Source organism: Microtus oregoni, unplaced genomic scaffold, assembly GCF_018167655.1.
Source record: "Microtus oregoni isolate MIOR12 unplaced genomic scaffold, Mior012 000015F_ref0000493, whole genome shotgun sequence".
Taxonomy (NCBI): Eukaryota; Metazoa; Chordata; class Mammalia; order Rodentia; family Cricetidae; genus Microtus; species Microtus oregoni.
The window spans coordinates 30,856,616-30,874,163 of NW_024543074.1; the positions used below are offsets into that span (position 1 = coordinate 30,856,616).

General features: G+C 50.5%; 1 protein-coding gene across 6 annotated transcripts in view; it reads right to left on the bottom strand.

Annotated features, from left to right (window-relative positions):
• Window positions 1–17,548, bottom strand: part of Gas7 (growth arrest specific 7) — a 231,851-nt gene that overhangs the window by 22,706 nt on the left and 191,597 nt on the right. For all 6 annotated transcript variants that reach the window (XM_041664089.1, XM_041664094.1, XM_041664091.1 and 3 more), the window contains 4 exons: window positions 14,202–14,255; window positions 5,858–5,947; window positions 3,760–3,875; window positions 179–253 (listed from right to left, as the gene is read on the bottom strand). In XM_041664089.1, the coding sequence (XP_041520023.1) occupies window positions 179–253; window positions 3,760–3,875; window positions 5,858–5,947; window positions 14,202–14,255 (335 nt within the window). The remainder of the gene's footprint in view (window positions 1–178; window positions 254–3,759; window positions 3,876–5,857; window positions 5,948–14,201; window positions 14,256–17,548) is intronic.

The window sequence follows — 17,548 nt, forward strand, 5'->3', positions numbered from 1 at the left end:
TCGAGTCATGAGGATCTACCTTCGACTATGAATGATTCAAAGGCACCAATCCCACAGTGAGCCAGACAAGCCTACAGCAATCTCTCCATCCCAATAGGGCAGCATTGCTGATAAGTAAGGATCCCTTTCTCTGTGTCCCTTCATCCTCCCCAGTCCTGCCACTCTCCTCCCAACTCACCCTTCCTCCTGGGCAGCCAGGGAGTTCTGAGAGAGCTTAGCCAGGTTCTTTGCATACTCCTCTTCAATCTTTATCCTGCGAAGAGAGAAACCCCGGTTTATCTGCTCCGCAGTGTAGACCATAAGTTGGACCCACCACACCCTGCCGTGCCTCAGTCTTGAAAAGAGACCCTCTAACATGTCAGTTCCTGAGCCAGTAGTGTTTGCTGCTCTGTTTACACAGGGGGAACCCACAGTGGCAAGTTCCCAATAAAGGACTGGTTCAGACTTTGCTTCCCACTGCTGGCAGATGTCATCTGCACCACTCCAAGCACAAGGTGGGGCATAAGAGCCTTCCAGGAACAAGAGAAGCTTGGGATAGACTCCCAGGGATGCCCAGGATGTACCCAGCCCTTCCATCCCTTAGTTCCAGGTTCACACGCTCCCAGATGGCCTCAGCCCACAGAAGCGAGAAGAGAACATCTTCCTCCACTTTCCCACCCACAATGCCTTCAATTGCAAAGCATTGCTAAGGGTGCAAGTGTTTCCATGGAAACCAGGTAGGGTCCAGAGCTGCAATCCCATTGGATTTCCCCAGAGGGGAAAACCTTCCATACACCTCCAAGGCAACTCTCCGGGGCACATTTTGTACAGCTAGGCATATCCATGTTACGTGGGCTGTCAACAGCACGTTCACGTCTTAAGAGGCTCTTGGGGCCGTGGTGGGAGGCGGAGATGTGCTATGATAACCAGAGGTGGTCTGAAGGCAGGGCCCTAGACAGTCCTTCCAGCCTTCACTCAGTGAATAGAGGAGTCCTGGGACATGGAATTGCAGCATGTGCTTCTTGCCTGCTAGGGTGCTGAGACCCAAAGGATGCAGGGACCCAGACAGAGTGACTATTTGGACCTGCTAAAGCCTCTGCACACCTTCTCACCCCTCACTTCTGGCTGGAGCCTTGTCCGAAAGTTCCCAAGTTTCTCGCTAACCCATCTCTGTCCTGCCTTTGTCTCCAGCCCCAATAATGCGGACCTCTACCCTGCAGCAACTTCATACTGGGGCCAAGACGACCTCCAGAAAGCAGATCTCATCATGCCACAAGGCCAAGTGCACATGCCAAGAGAGGGAGGTGCACACGCCATCTGCCTCCTGGGCCTCTGCTGTGAGCCGGCTGTGTTATCTCCACCTCCTGCCCACTTCTCTCAGCCCAGCAAAGCTGCAAGTCCCAACCCCACAGCCTGATTTTCCTGCCTCAGATGGCTTCCCCGAGAGCTCCAAAGGCGGGCTGAGAAAGGTTCCAGGGATTTGAATTCCCTCCGCTGGTTCCCCGAGACCTCAGTGGCCAGAGATGACAGAAACCATTCATTTGCCAATAGGACATTGTTATGAGTGAAAACCATATGCACATTGAGGCTTCAGCTCCTATTGCTTCCTATTTGTCTACTTTATGCTTCTGTTTTCTTGCATCTGAACAAAGCAGCCTTCCAATTTCCTACTAGTTTAATGGGTCATAACATAAAGATTTGATTATACAAATGGAAAATAGGCCTCCTAAGGAAAAAACGGGCTTTAAAAATGCCAAAGAATTATTACCCAATTACTAGTGTTATAATGAAGAAATACTTTGAAAAGTTCTTTGCTATTTGCAATGGATCTTTCCAGCAAGTCTTGGAAACACTAGCTGGAAAGTTGAGCATATGTTTGTGAAAAAAAAATGTGTTGATGGGGGTGTGTAGGCACACAGGTGTGTGGGTATACAGATGTAGGGGTGTGTAAGTATGCAAGTGTGTGGTGTGTAAATGTCCAGATGTGTGTGTGTGTGTGTGTGTGTGTGTGTGATGTGGGTAGGCAAGCAAACAAACGTAGAGATGTATAGACATGTATGAAGGCATGGATGCACAGGCATGTGGGTGTGCATGTACGTGGGTGTGCAGGTATAGGCGCACAAGGGTGTAGGTATGCCAAAGCATGCCTGTGCAAGTGCCTGAACTTGAAGGTGTGTGAGTGTGCAGGCACCCAGATGTGTAGCTATCTGTGCAGAGGGATGTGGGTATGCATATACTTGGGTGTGTAGGTGTGATGTGTGGGTACCGGTACACAGGTATGCAGTCACATGGGAGTACATGGGGATGTGGGTGTGTAGGCACATAGGTATACAGGGATAGGGTAAGATGTAGGGGTGTGTGGGAGTACAGGTGCCCAGATGTATAGCTGTATGGGGATCTGATGCATGGCTATGTAGGTACACAGTTATTTCTGTGTTGGGGCATGTAGAGGCCAGAATGTGTGGGTATGTGTATGTGTATGAGCAGGCATGAGGGTATACAGGTGCATTTGTGCATGGGTAAGGTGGGATTCCCCTCTGTATGCTGTGAATATCATTAGTTAATAAAGCAACTGCTCTGGGCCTATAGCAGAGCTATAGGGAAACAGAGCTAGGTGGAGAAAACTAAACAGAATGCTGGGAGAAAGGAGGTGGAGTCAGAGAGAAGCCATGGAGCCCTGCCAGAGATGGACGTTGGAACTTTAGCCAGTAAGCCACAGCCACACGGCGATACACAGATTAATAAAAATGGGTTAAATTAATATGTAAGAGTTAGTCATTAAGAATCTAGAGCTAATGGGCCAACTAGTGATTTAATTAATACAGTTTCTGTGTGATTATTTCAGGGCTAAGTGGCCAGGAACAAACAAGAGGCCCCTCCTTCTACACATGGATCTGCATGTTATGCAGGAATATGAACAAGAGAGACAGAGAGGAGAAAGATGGAGAGGGGACTTCTCTGCAGTTCTTCATATTTTCCACAATCTGAATTTATAGGATCTTCACCTATGACCCAAGTTCTTCAGGCACGGGGCTATTAGGATCCCTAGTGGGGAGGGCAGTTCTATATCCCTTGGCCTGAGAAATGTTTTGGTTAGAAAATGGCCTGGAAGGACAGGAGTGGCACACAGTTCGAGTCCCAACACTCAGGAGGCAGAGCAGGTGGATCTCTGAGTCTGAGGCCTGCCTGATCTATAGAGAGAGTTCCAAGTCAGTCAGGGCTACACAGTGAGACTTTGTCTCAGGAGAAAAAGAAGACCTGGAAGGTAAGGGACAGCTTCAAATGAGGGTAAAGAATGGAGCGGCAAGTCAGGGGATGGTGGGAAGGAGTGGAGACTGTGGCAAACAGGACCTGTGCTCCTTCCATGGACAGCAACTATTCAACTCCAGCCAGTTGTTGCACAGGGCTGTGCAAGCATCAAGAGATACCAAGCATCCAGGATTCAATGCAATGTGTGTGTGCGTGTGTGTATGTGTGTGTTTGTGTGTGTGTGAGTGTGCATGCACATTCATGTGTCTCAATACATATATTGAGGTCTCATGTAGCTCAGATAAGCCATATTACACAACTGAGGATGACTTTGAACTCCTGACCTCCTTCTTTCAATTCTTTAGATATTGGTTCAAATCTTTAGAAACACTATCCATGTCTACACTGCATATCTGCTGGCCACATCTGTCCCAGGGCTAAGCATGACCAGCTATCCACTCCCCTGGGGTCCAGGGTTCAGAGTGGGCCTGGTGGTGGCCAGCTCCAGGGCTACACGGGCATTGGTCTCACCTTTCCCGGATGAACTCAGACATTTCTTTCTGCATCTGCTTGCCTTTCAGTTGCTTCTGCAGCAGCAGTTCAAATCCAGCCACTGTGCCATTCCCTTGTGGGTCCTTCTTATCCGCCTAGGAGGAAACAAAAGCCCAGTCATCTGGGAGCAGGCTGCATTCTGCATTTCTAGGATCCCTTGCAGATCACTGCCAGGGAGCCACTGCAGCTTGCAGAAACCCCTCTCACCGGGAAGAGCTTCATGGGCCCTCTTCCCTGTCCTGACCATGGTGACACTCTTTCTTCAGCAACACTGACCCAAAACATACCACTAACACCTTTCCTTACAGGGAGATTACCACCATGCCCGCCTGAGGCTTCTCTATGGATGCTTAAGGTGTGCTCACTTCATGCTGTGGATGCTACATCTTGATAGAATGGCAAGGAAGTCACCCCAATGACTGAGCCCAAACCCGCTTCCCTCGGGGGTAAACAGGCTGAACGACTCATTGGCTCTAAGAAAAACCTACAAGAACAGTGTGCTCCCAAGACTGTGCCATCGAGGAGATGTTTCTACTAAGAGGAAAAGGCTTTGACAGTCAGAAAAGGAGAACCACCGAGGGACCAGGAGCCAGAGTTCAGGTTAAGGTGAGAACTCTTAACTAAGCACGGCGGTGTAGGCCTGTGATCCCAACCCTTGGGAAACAGATGCACAGGGTGGCCTGGCGGTCTCAACATAACCCAAACTAGCAAAAGAAGGACATCCCCAGGATGCCAGTGAACAACAGGCAGGATCACCTGTTCTGCCCAGCTCCACCACTTTCTTGTCTCCCCCCTAGAGTCCTAAGGATGTCTTCCACACACATGACAGTCACTCTTTATTTCTGCAGCTGTCACCCATTCTTCCTGGTCCACTCACTCGCCTCTCACCCTCCATTCCCATCTGCAACAGGCACAGCACAGGTTACACCCAAGTCTTTCTCAAAACTCCTTCAGTACCTCCCTACTACAGACAGCAAAGACACGACTTCGTTCAGGCCTCCAGAATCTTCCCGTCTCCTTACTGCATACACGTCTCTCTCCTGGGTCATCTCTCACAGCCCCCAAAGCTTCCATGTCCTCTGCAGACCTCTATCTTACCAGCAGGACAGCTTGAGTAGCAGGACCGCTCTACAGGGACAAGCAGGAAGCTTTGGGTGCTGCCTAAGGGGTGCAGGATTTGGGAGAAAGTAAAAGCACTTTGGGCTAGTATTTAGCAGATATAAAAAGAGGGCAGATAATCCATTCTGTGCCATAGTGAGAAGAGGTTTTATTTATTGATTGTTCCTTGGGGTCTTCCCGAAAGTGCCTTATAGAGATTTAGTCATTTTCTATAGACGGCCGAGGTGCCGTGAACCCTCACCACTATGACTGCAGAAGGGTCAGTGTCCCTGCAACTTCAAACCGCAAGTGCTCTGGGCTAGCTCTGGCATCCTTGATGTACGGGACTGTGCATACACGTTAAGACATCATTTTAACGGTGGGAAAATATACATAATGTGAGATTTATTGTTGTCATCGTCATTTCTAAGTGCATATACAGTTTAGTGACATTAAGAGTATTAAGACTGAGGTGGTGACGTTCTGCCATCCATCATCAATAGAAACTTTTCATCTTGCAACAGGCAACTTTGTACCCACTAAGCAATACACAAGGACTTGAGAGCCGTGGGTGCTGAAAGAGACAGTTTATACATCTCTGTACCCGACTTCCTCATGACTCGGCTGGGGAAAGCAACATGCCAAGAGGCAGAGAGTGTCCCCAAGGCCACTCACAGTGGTGTCGAGCAGGCCTGAAGCTCATATTTCTTTATTAAATGTAATTCTAGTCTCCTGCCTCCATCCAGCCCTGGAGGGAGCTTTCTTTCAGCTTTCTGGCATTCTGGCCGTGTTACAGGGCAGGAAAACCACACAGATTTCCTGGGACTGCCAGAATGATCCAGAATCCAGCAAAAGTCCTGTCTGAGATGCCAAACTGGACACCACACTTTGCAGCTTCAACAAGAAAGGCCCCTTCCGCTCTTCCCAGGTGTATGCTGCTGTTGGGGTCACAGTGGAGAGAAACTGAGGCAGGACTCACCCAGAAGTAGTCACAATAGCTCCACTCAGTCGGCTTGAGCAGCTGTTGTTCAGGCATTGTGTCTGGGTGAGGGAATGTCACACAGTTTATCTGCAGAGAAAGAGAATGCTGGATCAGGTGGCCAGAGCACAAAGGACACCTCCCCGGGGCCACTTTGGTGGAATATACTCAGCAATCTTGCCCTTTGCCGGCAGCCAGTGGGTACTTTCTATAGGAGGCATTCGGCCCCCACACCCATCCTAGAGGCTACGAAGAGGAAAAGCTCTCTGGTGAGAATTTAATCGGATCTATCACAATTGTAAGTGCCCAGATCTTGCGACCCAGCCACCGTGCTTCTGAGAGACGGTGCTACAGATGTAACTGCCTATGTGTGCAGGGATGTATGTGCCTGGTATCTACCATACACTGGCTATGCCGTCAAAGGCTGGACCAGAACCACACTGTCCAATGGTGGGGGGAATTTGTAAGGAAAGCCTGAGAGGAGTCAGGAGTGGTGGTACCATTTTCAATCCCAGCACCCAGGAAGGAGAGGCAGAAGACACAGTGCCACGTACAATGAATGTGTACGTGAAAAACAAATCAGTGCTAGAGCAATAGGGTTCATTCCACTGATGAGGAACAGTACCTGGATGCACTGCTAAGGGCCGAGTGCACCTGAGTGCACAGTGGTCCACAGATGATGTGTAGAATGGTTTTAGTATCACAGTGTGCTCCATTTGTACGAAGAAGTGGGGTAATATCTGTGTGTTTGGTATGTCCTGTGTGGGATCATACTGGAAGCCAGCAACTAAATCTGAATTTGCTTCTAAGAAGAGCCAAGGATAGGGCTGACTTAGAAGCACCTGGGGGTCGGGGGTGAGAGGTTCATACTGTGGTATGAACATCCACAGCTTAAACATATAATCCAGGGTGCAGGCTTGGGGCTGGCCCTAAGGATGGAGAATGTGGTGTGGAAGTTTCTGGGTGCTTAAAGCTATTGTTTCTCCCAGCTGTGTTTGTGATCCTCCCTAGCTGCCTCAGCTTTGTTGGAGTGGCTTGCCCCCCACCCCCTTTGTGGGAGAGGCTTGTCCCTTGTGGGAGTGGCTTGCCCCCTTTGTGGGAGTGGCTTTGCTGCTTTTCTGATGGAATTGCCATTCCCCAGCCTCACACCAAGGCGTCTTCCTCCAACCTCACCTCACAGACCAGTCATCTGTCACAGTGGGGAGTTCTGGTGCTGAATGGATAAGCCAACCAGGAACCCGCAGAGGGTGGCAGATTGTCTTCAAGCTCTGACCTAGGAGGGTCATGCAGACAGCCAGGTACCCCTGTGACACAGAATCTACAACCAGGACAGGAGGGAAACAGCCTGTGCCTTGGGCAGGGGCTACAGGCTGTGGACACATATCTCATGGGCAGATTCAGATTCCTGCTCCACGCCACCAGACTATGAGCTGATTCCAGGTTAGCCAAAGAGTGGGGTTGGTATGTCAATTGTCTCAAGCTTTCAGTGATGGCAATTGTTTGAGTTTAAAAAATTAAAAACATAAACAAAACGCTATGGCCAACCAGAAAACTCCCATGTCAGTTGAATCAGACCCTGGGACCTCTGACTTAAGGGCGGGAGAGCCTGTGGTAGTCAGTGCATTGCCCTTCCAGCCTACCAGCTGTCAGGGGCAGCAGCTACCCTCACAAGCCTGGGTGAGGAGACCCGGAAGTGCTGTCCAGAAGGAAAAGGACATTGACATTGGTGAGATAAGGCAGGGGCTCCTTTGGGAAGAAGCATGATGACATGGTAGGAAGGGGGCCAGGAATGTCACAGTGCCTTGGAGTTCAACAGCACTGAATTCTGCCCCAGTTGGTTCAGTGTGAAGAAGTTCTGGCCTGCAGCTGTTGTTAGGGGCTGGATGGCGGGGGTGGAGGGCAGGGGGTAGAGCAGGCATCATCTCATGTCCAGCTTCAGGAAAAGGTCTCTCCAAGTTCTTGATCTAGGCTGAAGTCCCTCCCGGCTGTGAGGTGTCCTGATTTGAGTCTTCTTTAGGGGCCTTGCCAGCCTCCCACTGAGTGGGTGCTGCTTGGGGCCAGCATAAAAACAGGGTATGGAGGTTAAGCCATCTTGGTGATGACAGTCACCTTTATTTTGCTTCGTGAAAGCTTCAATGTAATTTAATGATATAAGATTTCTAACAGTAAAGAAATCAGGAGCTAAGAATCGCAGAACCAGGGCTGGAGAGGCAGTGGGTAGGAGCGCTTGCTGTGCGTGCATGAGGATCTGCGTTCAAACTCCTGCAACTCCAGTGACAAGTCAGGCATGGCCGCATGAGGCTCAGAGACAGGAGGATTGCTGGGAACTTGCTGACTGCCAGGCTGGCTCCAGGTTTAGCGAGAGACTATCTCAAGGAAATTTAGGCAGAGAGTGATAGAGAAAGACACACTTTCCTCTGGTCTCCACATGCATGTGAGCATGTACACATAACTGTGCACACGCAACCATGCACACACAAACACATCCATGCAAATAAATAAATAATCACAGAATCCACAGATTTAAGGCACAATTACCCCTCAGTATCTGGGGGTGGAGAGGTGGGCACTGTTTTCAGGCCTCACATGGATGGCAAAATTTATAGATGCCAAGCTCCCTTATGTAAAATGGCACCGTATTTGCATATAACAAACACAGACCCCCCTGCATTCCATAGTCTTATAATACTTAATAATTTGAGCTGAATAGTTGTTCTACCGTATTGAATGGGGAGTAATATCAAGGATAAAGGTTGTACAATTGAGTACAGATACAGTTTTCAACCTGTGGCTAGGGGATCCTCAGCTGGCTGAATTCACAGATGGGGACCTGCTGCTAGGGGCCGCGGTACTCAAAGTAGGCAGTACTGATTTCTAAGGAACCTTATGATCTCCCCTGACCTTCTTCATCAGTCTTCATCCAAACTGCTCTTGGCCTTGGCCACAAAGGAAGAAGTTTATCACAAGTGGCTTGGCCAATGATGGGTCAGGGCAAGCAGAAAATGGGTCTTGTTTAGCCATGCCTAGCATCCTCCCTGAGAGGACCCACATTCAGAGAAAGGGTGGTACTCTCTACCCCAGGATGCCCATGAAGAGAAGACAGACTCTGTTAGTCCAAAGCGGAGAGAGTAACAGGAATCCCCTCCAATGGCAATCCTCAGCTGGCTCCAAGGCACAGAAGGTCTATAGGATAGCTGGGATTTGATTATGTTCCATTCGACCCCTCCGTTGTCCTGGAGCCATGGTGTAATGTGTCTCAGAGACACCTGGACCAGCCATGAAAGGATGGGGCCTGGGCAGGAGTGAAGGTGAGAGAAGCTGGAGACTCATGATACTTCTGCCACTCTGGGGCTATTAGTTCTTGGATGCCCTGGTCAGGAGCCCTGGGGTGCCTGTCACTGCCTCTGTCAGTTCTGGTTCCTGTTACCCAATGGGACTTCCCTGGATCCTCAGTGTTCTTCTCCCCCTGGTGGTCAGGTAGAGAAGTGCACAACACTGAGGAAATCAGATCACAGAAGTGTTCAAATCCAGGTCAGGCTGGCGGTAGAGCTGAATGTTTACCGGATAGCTCCTCCATTGCATGCGCCATGTCGGGTTTTATCTGCTATGCCAGGTCTCCCCAGCACCCTGCACACATACGTCTTTGATGTACTCCTGATGGCTTTTTTCTTCTTCCTTTCCTTGCTGACAGCTTGCCCATGAGGGCAGGTGAAGGGATGGAGACCATCCTATCCTAAGGTTTTCCTAGGTCCTGCACGTCAGGCAAACAGCGGGTATTCAACAAAGCATCATTATTGCAATGACTAGGAACCAGGTCTGAGGTACAGCGTATGTTCTCAAGAGCCTGATAGTTAAGGGGTGATTATTCTTGGGATACGCCTCTCATTAGGGCAGGCATGGGATGCTGAGGCCACATGAAGGGCTGGGGTTGCTGGAATGATTCTTAGATGAAGTGGTACTTGAGGAGGATCTAGGCAAGCAGGCTGATAGAGGAAAGGGTATTTCAGGTAGGAGGAGGGCTGGAGTCTCTATGTGTGTGTGTGTATCTGTGTGTGTGTATTTGTGCACACATGTGTGTATGAGTATATGAGTGCTTTAGTGTGTGTGTGTGTGTGTTCACACACATGTATGCTGAGTTTGGCTCAGAAGCAAGAAGGACTCCGGCAGATGTGTCCAGATGTCTGTGTTGAAGACAGTTAGCCACCAAGAGTCTAGTATGAACACGAAATGGACAGGACAGCGCTCTCTGAGTGAGTTCCCAGCCCCATACGATGGAGGCTGCAGTTTGGAGAGGTGAAAGGATATGACTGTGGTCCCAGGGCAGGAAAGGCTCAGGACTGCCCTTGACCCCAAATGCCAACAGTGCCCAGGCGAGAACGTGAAGACCCTGGCCTGGCTGATGGTGTTGGGTTATAAGGAGAAAGATGAGAGGATTCCGGAGAGCAGGAGGCTTCAGCGGTAGAGGATGTTGTAAGTGCGGCGCAATGAAGCAATCAGAGCAAAAATGTCCACCTGCAACAGTGGTGCAAACACGCACAGGGGAGGAGACGAGGCACAGAGGCTGACAGGCCACTGTCACGAAGCTAGAGGGGCACAGGAGAGTGCCACTCAAGTACCCTCTCAAGTACCAGTCCATCATTCTCTTCCTGCCCCTCTGTGATGCTCAGGCCTCACAGGGACACAGGTTCTTGTGTCCCTGAACCACAGGCTCCATTAGCAGGGCCACAATACTCCAGGAAATAAGAGAAAGCCAGACATGTCTTTCTCTATGAATATCTCCGTGGGCAGGTTCCTTTCCCCTCCTGGAGATCACCAGGCAGGAGCTAGGAATGTTCAGCTGCACCCTTAGGAAAGGTGTGCCTCCTCCAATAGCCTGCTGGGAGCAGTGGGAGCCTCGGTTCCTCCTGTTGCTGCACAGGAGACAGCCCAGGGATTTACTTTATGCTCAGTGAGTGCTAATCATGTCCGGAGTCTCGCCATGTGTGGACTCATACAGTCCTTATAACAGCCACTCAAGGCACCCACCGAAGCACAGAGAGGTTAAGTCACTTAAGCCAGATCCCAGAGTTTGAATGCGGTAGTAGAGTCATGGCTTGAATCCAGACTAGGATTCTAGGTCTAGACTAGCATTTGAATCCCGTCAACACATGACTTGTCTAACTCACTGGGGCGAAGTGTAGCAAGGCCCTGCTCATGCCAAAGACGGTTGTTGAGCAGGAAACAGAGGAGGGGTGTGCCTGTCAATGTGTGTGTATGTGGTGTGGCCACTTCTACTGTCTCCTCTGGGGATCCCCAGTCTTCGGCACAGCCACATGGAGAAACACCGCTGCCCACCCCCATGGATGGAACACTTCCTATTGCAGGGGCTGTTTGACTGAGGCACGCTGCAGATCAAGAGAATTGCTCCCAGACATTTACTGAAGGCACCAAGGAGGTGGCAGCAGTTGGTCAGGCATCTGGCTGGTCCACCAGGGATGCAGAACACATGTGTGACCCACTTGAGTGGCACCTGCTCTCATTGTAGGGCAGTACAGTCTGTGTCCAGGGCAGGGTGATAGTCTCCTTCCAGCCTTCAGGTTAAGGTTACAGAGTTTGGTAACCCAGGCTGCAGCTAACAACGTTGTGTGACCCTGACCCAGGAAAGTGAGAAGACTGGAAAGGGTCCCATGGGCTTCCCTCCAGCCACTAGCTCCCTCCCAAGATGCCATGCTTCATTACGCTGGGCATCCAAGCAGAGGACCACAGGGCCCTCTAGTTCCTCCTTCCAGGAGACTGTGCCTCGGGCCTTCTCTGCCATTATTGCTCAAACCCTCTATATCTTGATGTGTCAAGTTTATGCTGAGGGCAGTAAGCGGCCATTAATGCCTGTCACTCCCAATCAAACAGTGCCCTGCCCCCACCTGCCAACCTAACACTACTGACAGCAGGAACAAGACCCAGGCATGGCTGCCAGCCCTGTATCTGCTGCCAGTGGGCCCATGTGCCTGTTCTTCTAAACTAGCTTTGGGCCACTGAACTTCAAATCCAGCTCAGTCCCTGCTCCATGACTGAGGACATGCATCCTGCCCTGGCAGGGCCTGTCAGTGGCTGCCTCCCAGGTCAGATGGCATGGAAACTGCTCACCACATTCCTGTATTCCCCCAGAACAGGAAAGTGGTGTCTCAGCCTTCTAGGTACAGGGCCGTCCCATCCCGTGAAAGAAGTGCTGAGCTCTACGGGGTTTGCACATGGAGCTAGCGGGCTGGGTGTGGAGACAGGGTACCACATGAGGGAAATAATGAGTCAGGTCTTCATTCTGAAGTGATAAAGGGTTGGGGTATCCAAGGGATACATGGGCAAGCAGCCAGGTTGCCAGTAGGGAGACCTGGATGTGATCGAGTCCTGGGTTTCTTTCTCCCTTGCTGTGTGACCTGTGGCCACTCCCTCTTTTGCTCAGTTTTCCCAGCAACAGTTCTCCAGGGTGTAAGCATTCACATCAACCCTCTCTAGTGTTGACAGAAATGCAGTTTTTGGTCCTCGCCCCCAGAGAGACCATCTACAGATGTTTTTCAGAAATCCACACCTTAAACAGTGTCTCAGGACCTTGGTACCAACGCAGGCCATCTCGGCCAGAGGGAAGGAGCAGGCAGGAGTGACAAGCAACAAAGTCAGGCCATATTCAGAAGCTCTGACTGCAAGGACCCAGCAGGGGCCTGACTCTGACTGGGCTCCATCACCATGTGCCTTTAAGACAAGAGCCAGTGCAACACGGGCCCGTCTCTTTTCACTTCGGGTGTTTGCTTCTAGAATGTGAAAATGTGTCTCCCTCTTATTTTCTCTTCTTCCTTTCTCCCCGTTTCTGTTGGCTCTGAGTAGTTCTCCTCTTGCTTCAGCATTGTGGAGCATTTAGTAGCAATGTGAAGATAGGGACCATGCCCTCCCAAGTCTGAACCTAGGTTGGCCTATGCCCTACCAGGTTCCTCTAGATTCTCTAGAAAGAGAAGCTGTGGCTGCTACAGGGTTGCAGCAAGCTGAGCCGCCCTGCCCAGTTTCCAGGAGACTCCGAAGGGTCAAGGCAGGGTGATGGCCTGAGGGACCTACACCAGCTCAGGAGGGGCACTGCCAGTGGGCACGAGCTGAGTTTTTGAAGCTTGAAGCTTCCTAGCTAGGTGACTTGGGCATGGTGCTACACTGTGCCCCAGTTTCCTTGTCTGTGTACAGTGTGATGGCCACGCTAATGCATATCAGGCACGGGGTGCATGCCCAACTCTGTTCTGGATGCTTATGATTATGGACCAAGTCACCCCACTCCCCCATTGCCGAAGCCCTCTTCCCTGCTATGTAGAAACAGGCACCAGCAGAGGCTGGGAAACTAGCTCGAACTCACAGCTTTGTGAGTGAGGTAAGTGACACTCTGGCTTCAGAGTCTAGGTGTATAATCCCCGCCTGGAGTCGATTCTGTTAACCACAGCTCACACCGCAGGCAGCAAGCCCTAGGAGCAGTCCTGGTGTACCAAGCGGGCACTAAGTTGACGGCAGGTTATTATGATTGCTTGCTATTACTGTTTGTCTGGCTCGCTCTTCCCTGCACAGCAGAATGGTCCGATTCACCCACTCAGGTTTTTATCTTTGCAGAGGTAGTCAGGGCAGTTCAGAACAGGGTGACAAGGAGCCCAAGGTTATAAGTCGTGCCAGGAACTCATGCCAGGATAGCAAATCTACACAGACCTCACTTCTCAACTCTCCGGGTTGTTGGCTAAGAATCTAGGCAGCTCCCTCCCTTAGAGGCTAGGATAGAGATGTCCTGACCACAGTACATCACGGGGTTGTGAGGGAGGAGTTGGGCCCATGCTTCATCCCCACAGAGGTATCTGGCTAGCACTGGGGAGGATCCCTGAGAGTTTGGACAGAAGCTTTTCTCATCAGGGACTCCCAGAAATGCTATTTGTAGGGAGCTTTTTCTTGCTTTTAACTTTGACATCTTCCAGAAGTTTCCCTGCACAAAAGCAGCCTTGCGGTGGCTGTAATTTCCATGTCACATTTCTGCACACAGCACACTCCACCCCCTTCAACTCGCTCCCCCACAAGCACCTTCTCCTGCCCACCACACAGAAGCAGCTTCTGTCTCCTTACAGCCTCCTGCCTTCCACCCCTTCACCGGGGGAGAGCAAGCAAAAGGGGAAATTGACAGTGGGAGGAGATGGGGGGTAACTTCAGCTAAACCCAAGCTTTGGCTGCAACTTCTCTATTTCCTAGTGAGCATCGATTCTGGGTTTGGCGGTCCACGTTGCCACGGCAACGGCCCAGTTGTGACCCAAAGCCCCAGCCCTGGAGCCCTCCCCCCACCAACAGTCAAGCCACTTACTGTGATGGTGTTTTCCTTGCTCTGTTTCTTGCTCGGCGACGAGGATCCCAGGTTCTGGTGAGAGAGGTGAGACCCATCATCAAAGCTGTTCTCCATGTTGGACATTTTTTTCCCCATTCCCGTTCCTTCCCCAGGTGGGTGGAGGGATTGGTTAAGAACCCTGAGCTGGGGAAGTTCAGGGGAGTCAGCCTGCGGTTAACTCCTGAGTCACCATATTCTGGGCCAGGGCAGGCAAGTGCATCTCAGAGTCCAAGCTGCTCCAGAGTGCTCAGGCTCCAGGCAAAGTAGAAGGAAGGCTGAGTTCAGGCTCCTGGGAACCTCAGCAAACCAGGTCTCCCCTCCTCTCCTTTTCAACTGGGATTTGGGGGAGTTAACCCCTCCGCTGCCCTCTGCTGGTAACCAGACCACGGTGCCAAAGCAGGGGAGTGGAATGGCAGGGAAACAGAGAGTTAAGGCAGATTGTAGGCCACTTTACCACCCACCCCACAGGGGCACAGGAGACTCAGCACATGACATCTCATTCTGAACCCTCCCGAGTCCGTAATAGCAAATGGTGAATGCGCGTGGAATGAGCACAGGGCGCTGCTCAGTCACTTTGGCAACATGCCACTGTGCCAGCGCTTGGGAGTCGCGGCAGTTTCTCGCAAGCAGAGTACCCTCCTGGAGTGACTTTTCATACTGTCCCCTTTGTCAGCAAGAACACTGGAGTCTTGGTTGCCTCTGCACCCACAGGTGATGCCCAGAGTCCCACTATTGTGTTGGTGGAGATGGCCAAGAATGGCCAGCTAAAAAAAAGCGTCACATTTAATACGGGACAACGCTCAGTCCTGAGACTTTAGCAGTTACGCTCAGGATTCCACTCCACCGCTTCCCCACACAGAATCCTGAGATGCCATGTCTTAGGTCCCACAATATCCTTGGAAACAGCTCCCTCAAGGCAACCATGGGTGAGCACTCTGTGTATGTTCTGGGGCTGGCATGTGTCCAAAAGTACGAAGGGCTTTACCAGTGCATCTCAGGGAAACCAGATGATTCTAGTCATACTCAAGCCCCGGACCCTGGCAAGGTGAATGCCTGTGGGGTGGGGGTGGGGCTGCTTCTGCCTCAGGAAGCCATCAGCAAGCTGGCCAACTGGAGCTCACCACAGACCCTTCCTATGGACAGCCTAACTGTCTTGCTTGGGCCAGTAAAGAGCCTGTTTGGAGAAAACTCACATCCTTAGAGGTCTTGGTGGAAAGCAACCATAAGGAGCATCCTTTCATGGATGACTAACTTTGAGATGAAGGCCATGAAACTGACTTCCTAGAACCTCAGGGTTTCCATCTGTAAAATGGGCCATCACCACCGCGTCTCACACAGCTCTAGCCAGCTTCCACCCTGAGCAGCTGGAACCCTCACTGGAGGCACACTGATCTGACCAACTTTAATTTCTTTATCCAGGCACCTGTGCTTGTGGCAGCTCCTCTGTCACCCTGACAGGTTATGGTGATGTCAAGTTTGTGGCCAGCTTCTGTATCTATTTTTTTTTTAAAGCATCATCATATCCGCCTGGTCTGGCCTGCATCCTTCTAAGCTACTATTTCTCCTCCGGGACATTCACGAAAAGTGCCCCTGGCAGACGACAAGCAGAGGATGCCCAATAAGAGCCCTGGGTACCAGTCATCAAGAAAAGGCAGGGACAAGATCTCTCCACGGGTCTTTTCCACAACCACATTGGTCAAGCCCATACCTGCCAAAAGAGGAGCAGTCCCACCTCAGGGCTAGATTCTCTTCTTAGCAAGTCTCCCTGTCAAGGACCAACATGACTCTGCCACCATCCTTGGGTGCCTACTGCAGTCCAGGATTGGTCATGGGCAGCCAGGGGTCAATGGCCTTGGCCACAGGCGGTTACAGCTGCTGTTGTTATTGGAGGTGTGAGGGACTAAGAGGCAAGAAAGCCTACAAGAGTCACCCTCTAGTGGTGGTGGCTTTTGTTATTCCCCACTGAGGGGAATGCAGGAACAACAAATACAAGAGAATTCAAATAATGATGAGGAGATAACAAAAGGGCAAAGGAGCCAGTCTAAAGATGACCCCCAAAGGCTACAGTGGGGTACCACCTGAGCTCAGTAAGAATAATGACCTCAGTGGGTTCACTCCACAGTGGGCAGATGGAACATGCCATTCCAGAAGACCCACAAAAATGTATGTAGAGTTCATTGCTCAGAAGTCCCAGGGTCGAAGGGGTTGAGACTGTGATTGTCACGGTCTAAAATCAGTCGGCAGGACAGTTACACGGTGTCGCACTAGTGCCCCGCAGGTTACTGACCAATTAGAAAGGGAAATGAATGAAATAAATCCAGAAGTTATTTCAGTGACCTGGAGCCTCCCCAGCAGTGCACAGGTCTGGAAGTGTGTGTCCCCAGAGATGCCACAGGCAGCAGGCAGCTCACCCCATACAGAGCTCCTGTCAAACCCCAAGTTGGGGTCTAAGAAGGAGAAAGCCAGCCGATTAAGAATGTAGGTCGGAGTCTTCTTCACAACATAGACTAGAAGTCAGTGTGAGGGCAGGCAAAAGAAAAACCCTGGGATATCAGCCTAGACAAAGAGATTGAAGCAAGAAAGATGACAAAACTGGCCGTATCATGGCAGACTATTCAGCCGTAGGAATAAAAGTTGAGCACACTCAACACAGACATCAAACACGTTCTGGGTAAAAGCAATCAGCCTCTGAGGACCACATACAGCTGACCTTCCTGAAGATAAAATGCCATAAAAAGACAGCTTGCAGTCAGAAAGTAGGCTAGTAACAGCCCGTTCTTGGGGGAGGCTTGGGAGTAATGTTAATTCTCTACGACTCATTGCGATAAGGGATGTGCGATTATGAGTCTGTTAAAAACAATGGATTGCCTAGTTGGCACACTTCCTCGGTCGCTCTTTTTCTTCTTTTTTCTTTTTCTTCCCCTGTCCCTCTTTTTCTTTCGCAGGACCAGGAATTGATCTCTCCTTTGTAACCTACTGAGCTGTAGCCCCAGATTGTATTTTAAATGATGGAACTACACAATAATAATAATTAGTTGTGTCTCAACAAAGCTGTGTTTGAGAGCGAGGTAGATGGACAGACAGACAAACAAAGATAGAGAGGCAGACGCTAAGGAGACAAAGTAACCAACATTTTCATGTTAAACACTTACTTGGATCCTGGACTGGGGAGAAAAGCAGGTGTAAATGGCATTTTAGGGATTACTGGAGAATTCGACTATGGAGTCTCTATGGTAATGCTATCAGACCGGTGTTTTCTTGGAGTGGTAATGGTGCTTTGATATCTTTCCCCCTTGACTTACAATTAGAAATACTCGCATTTAGAG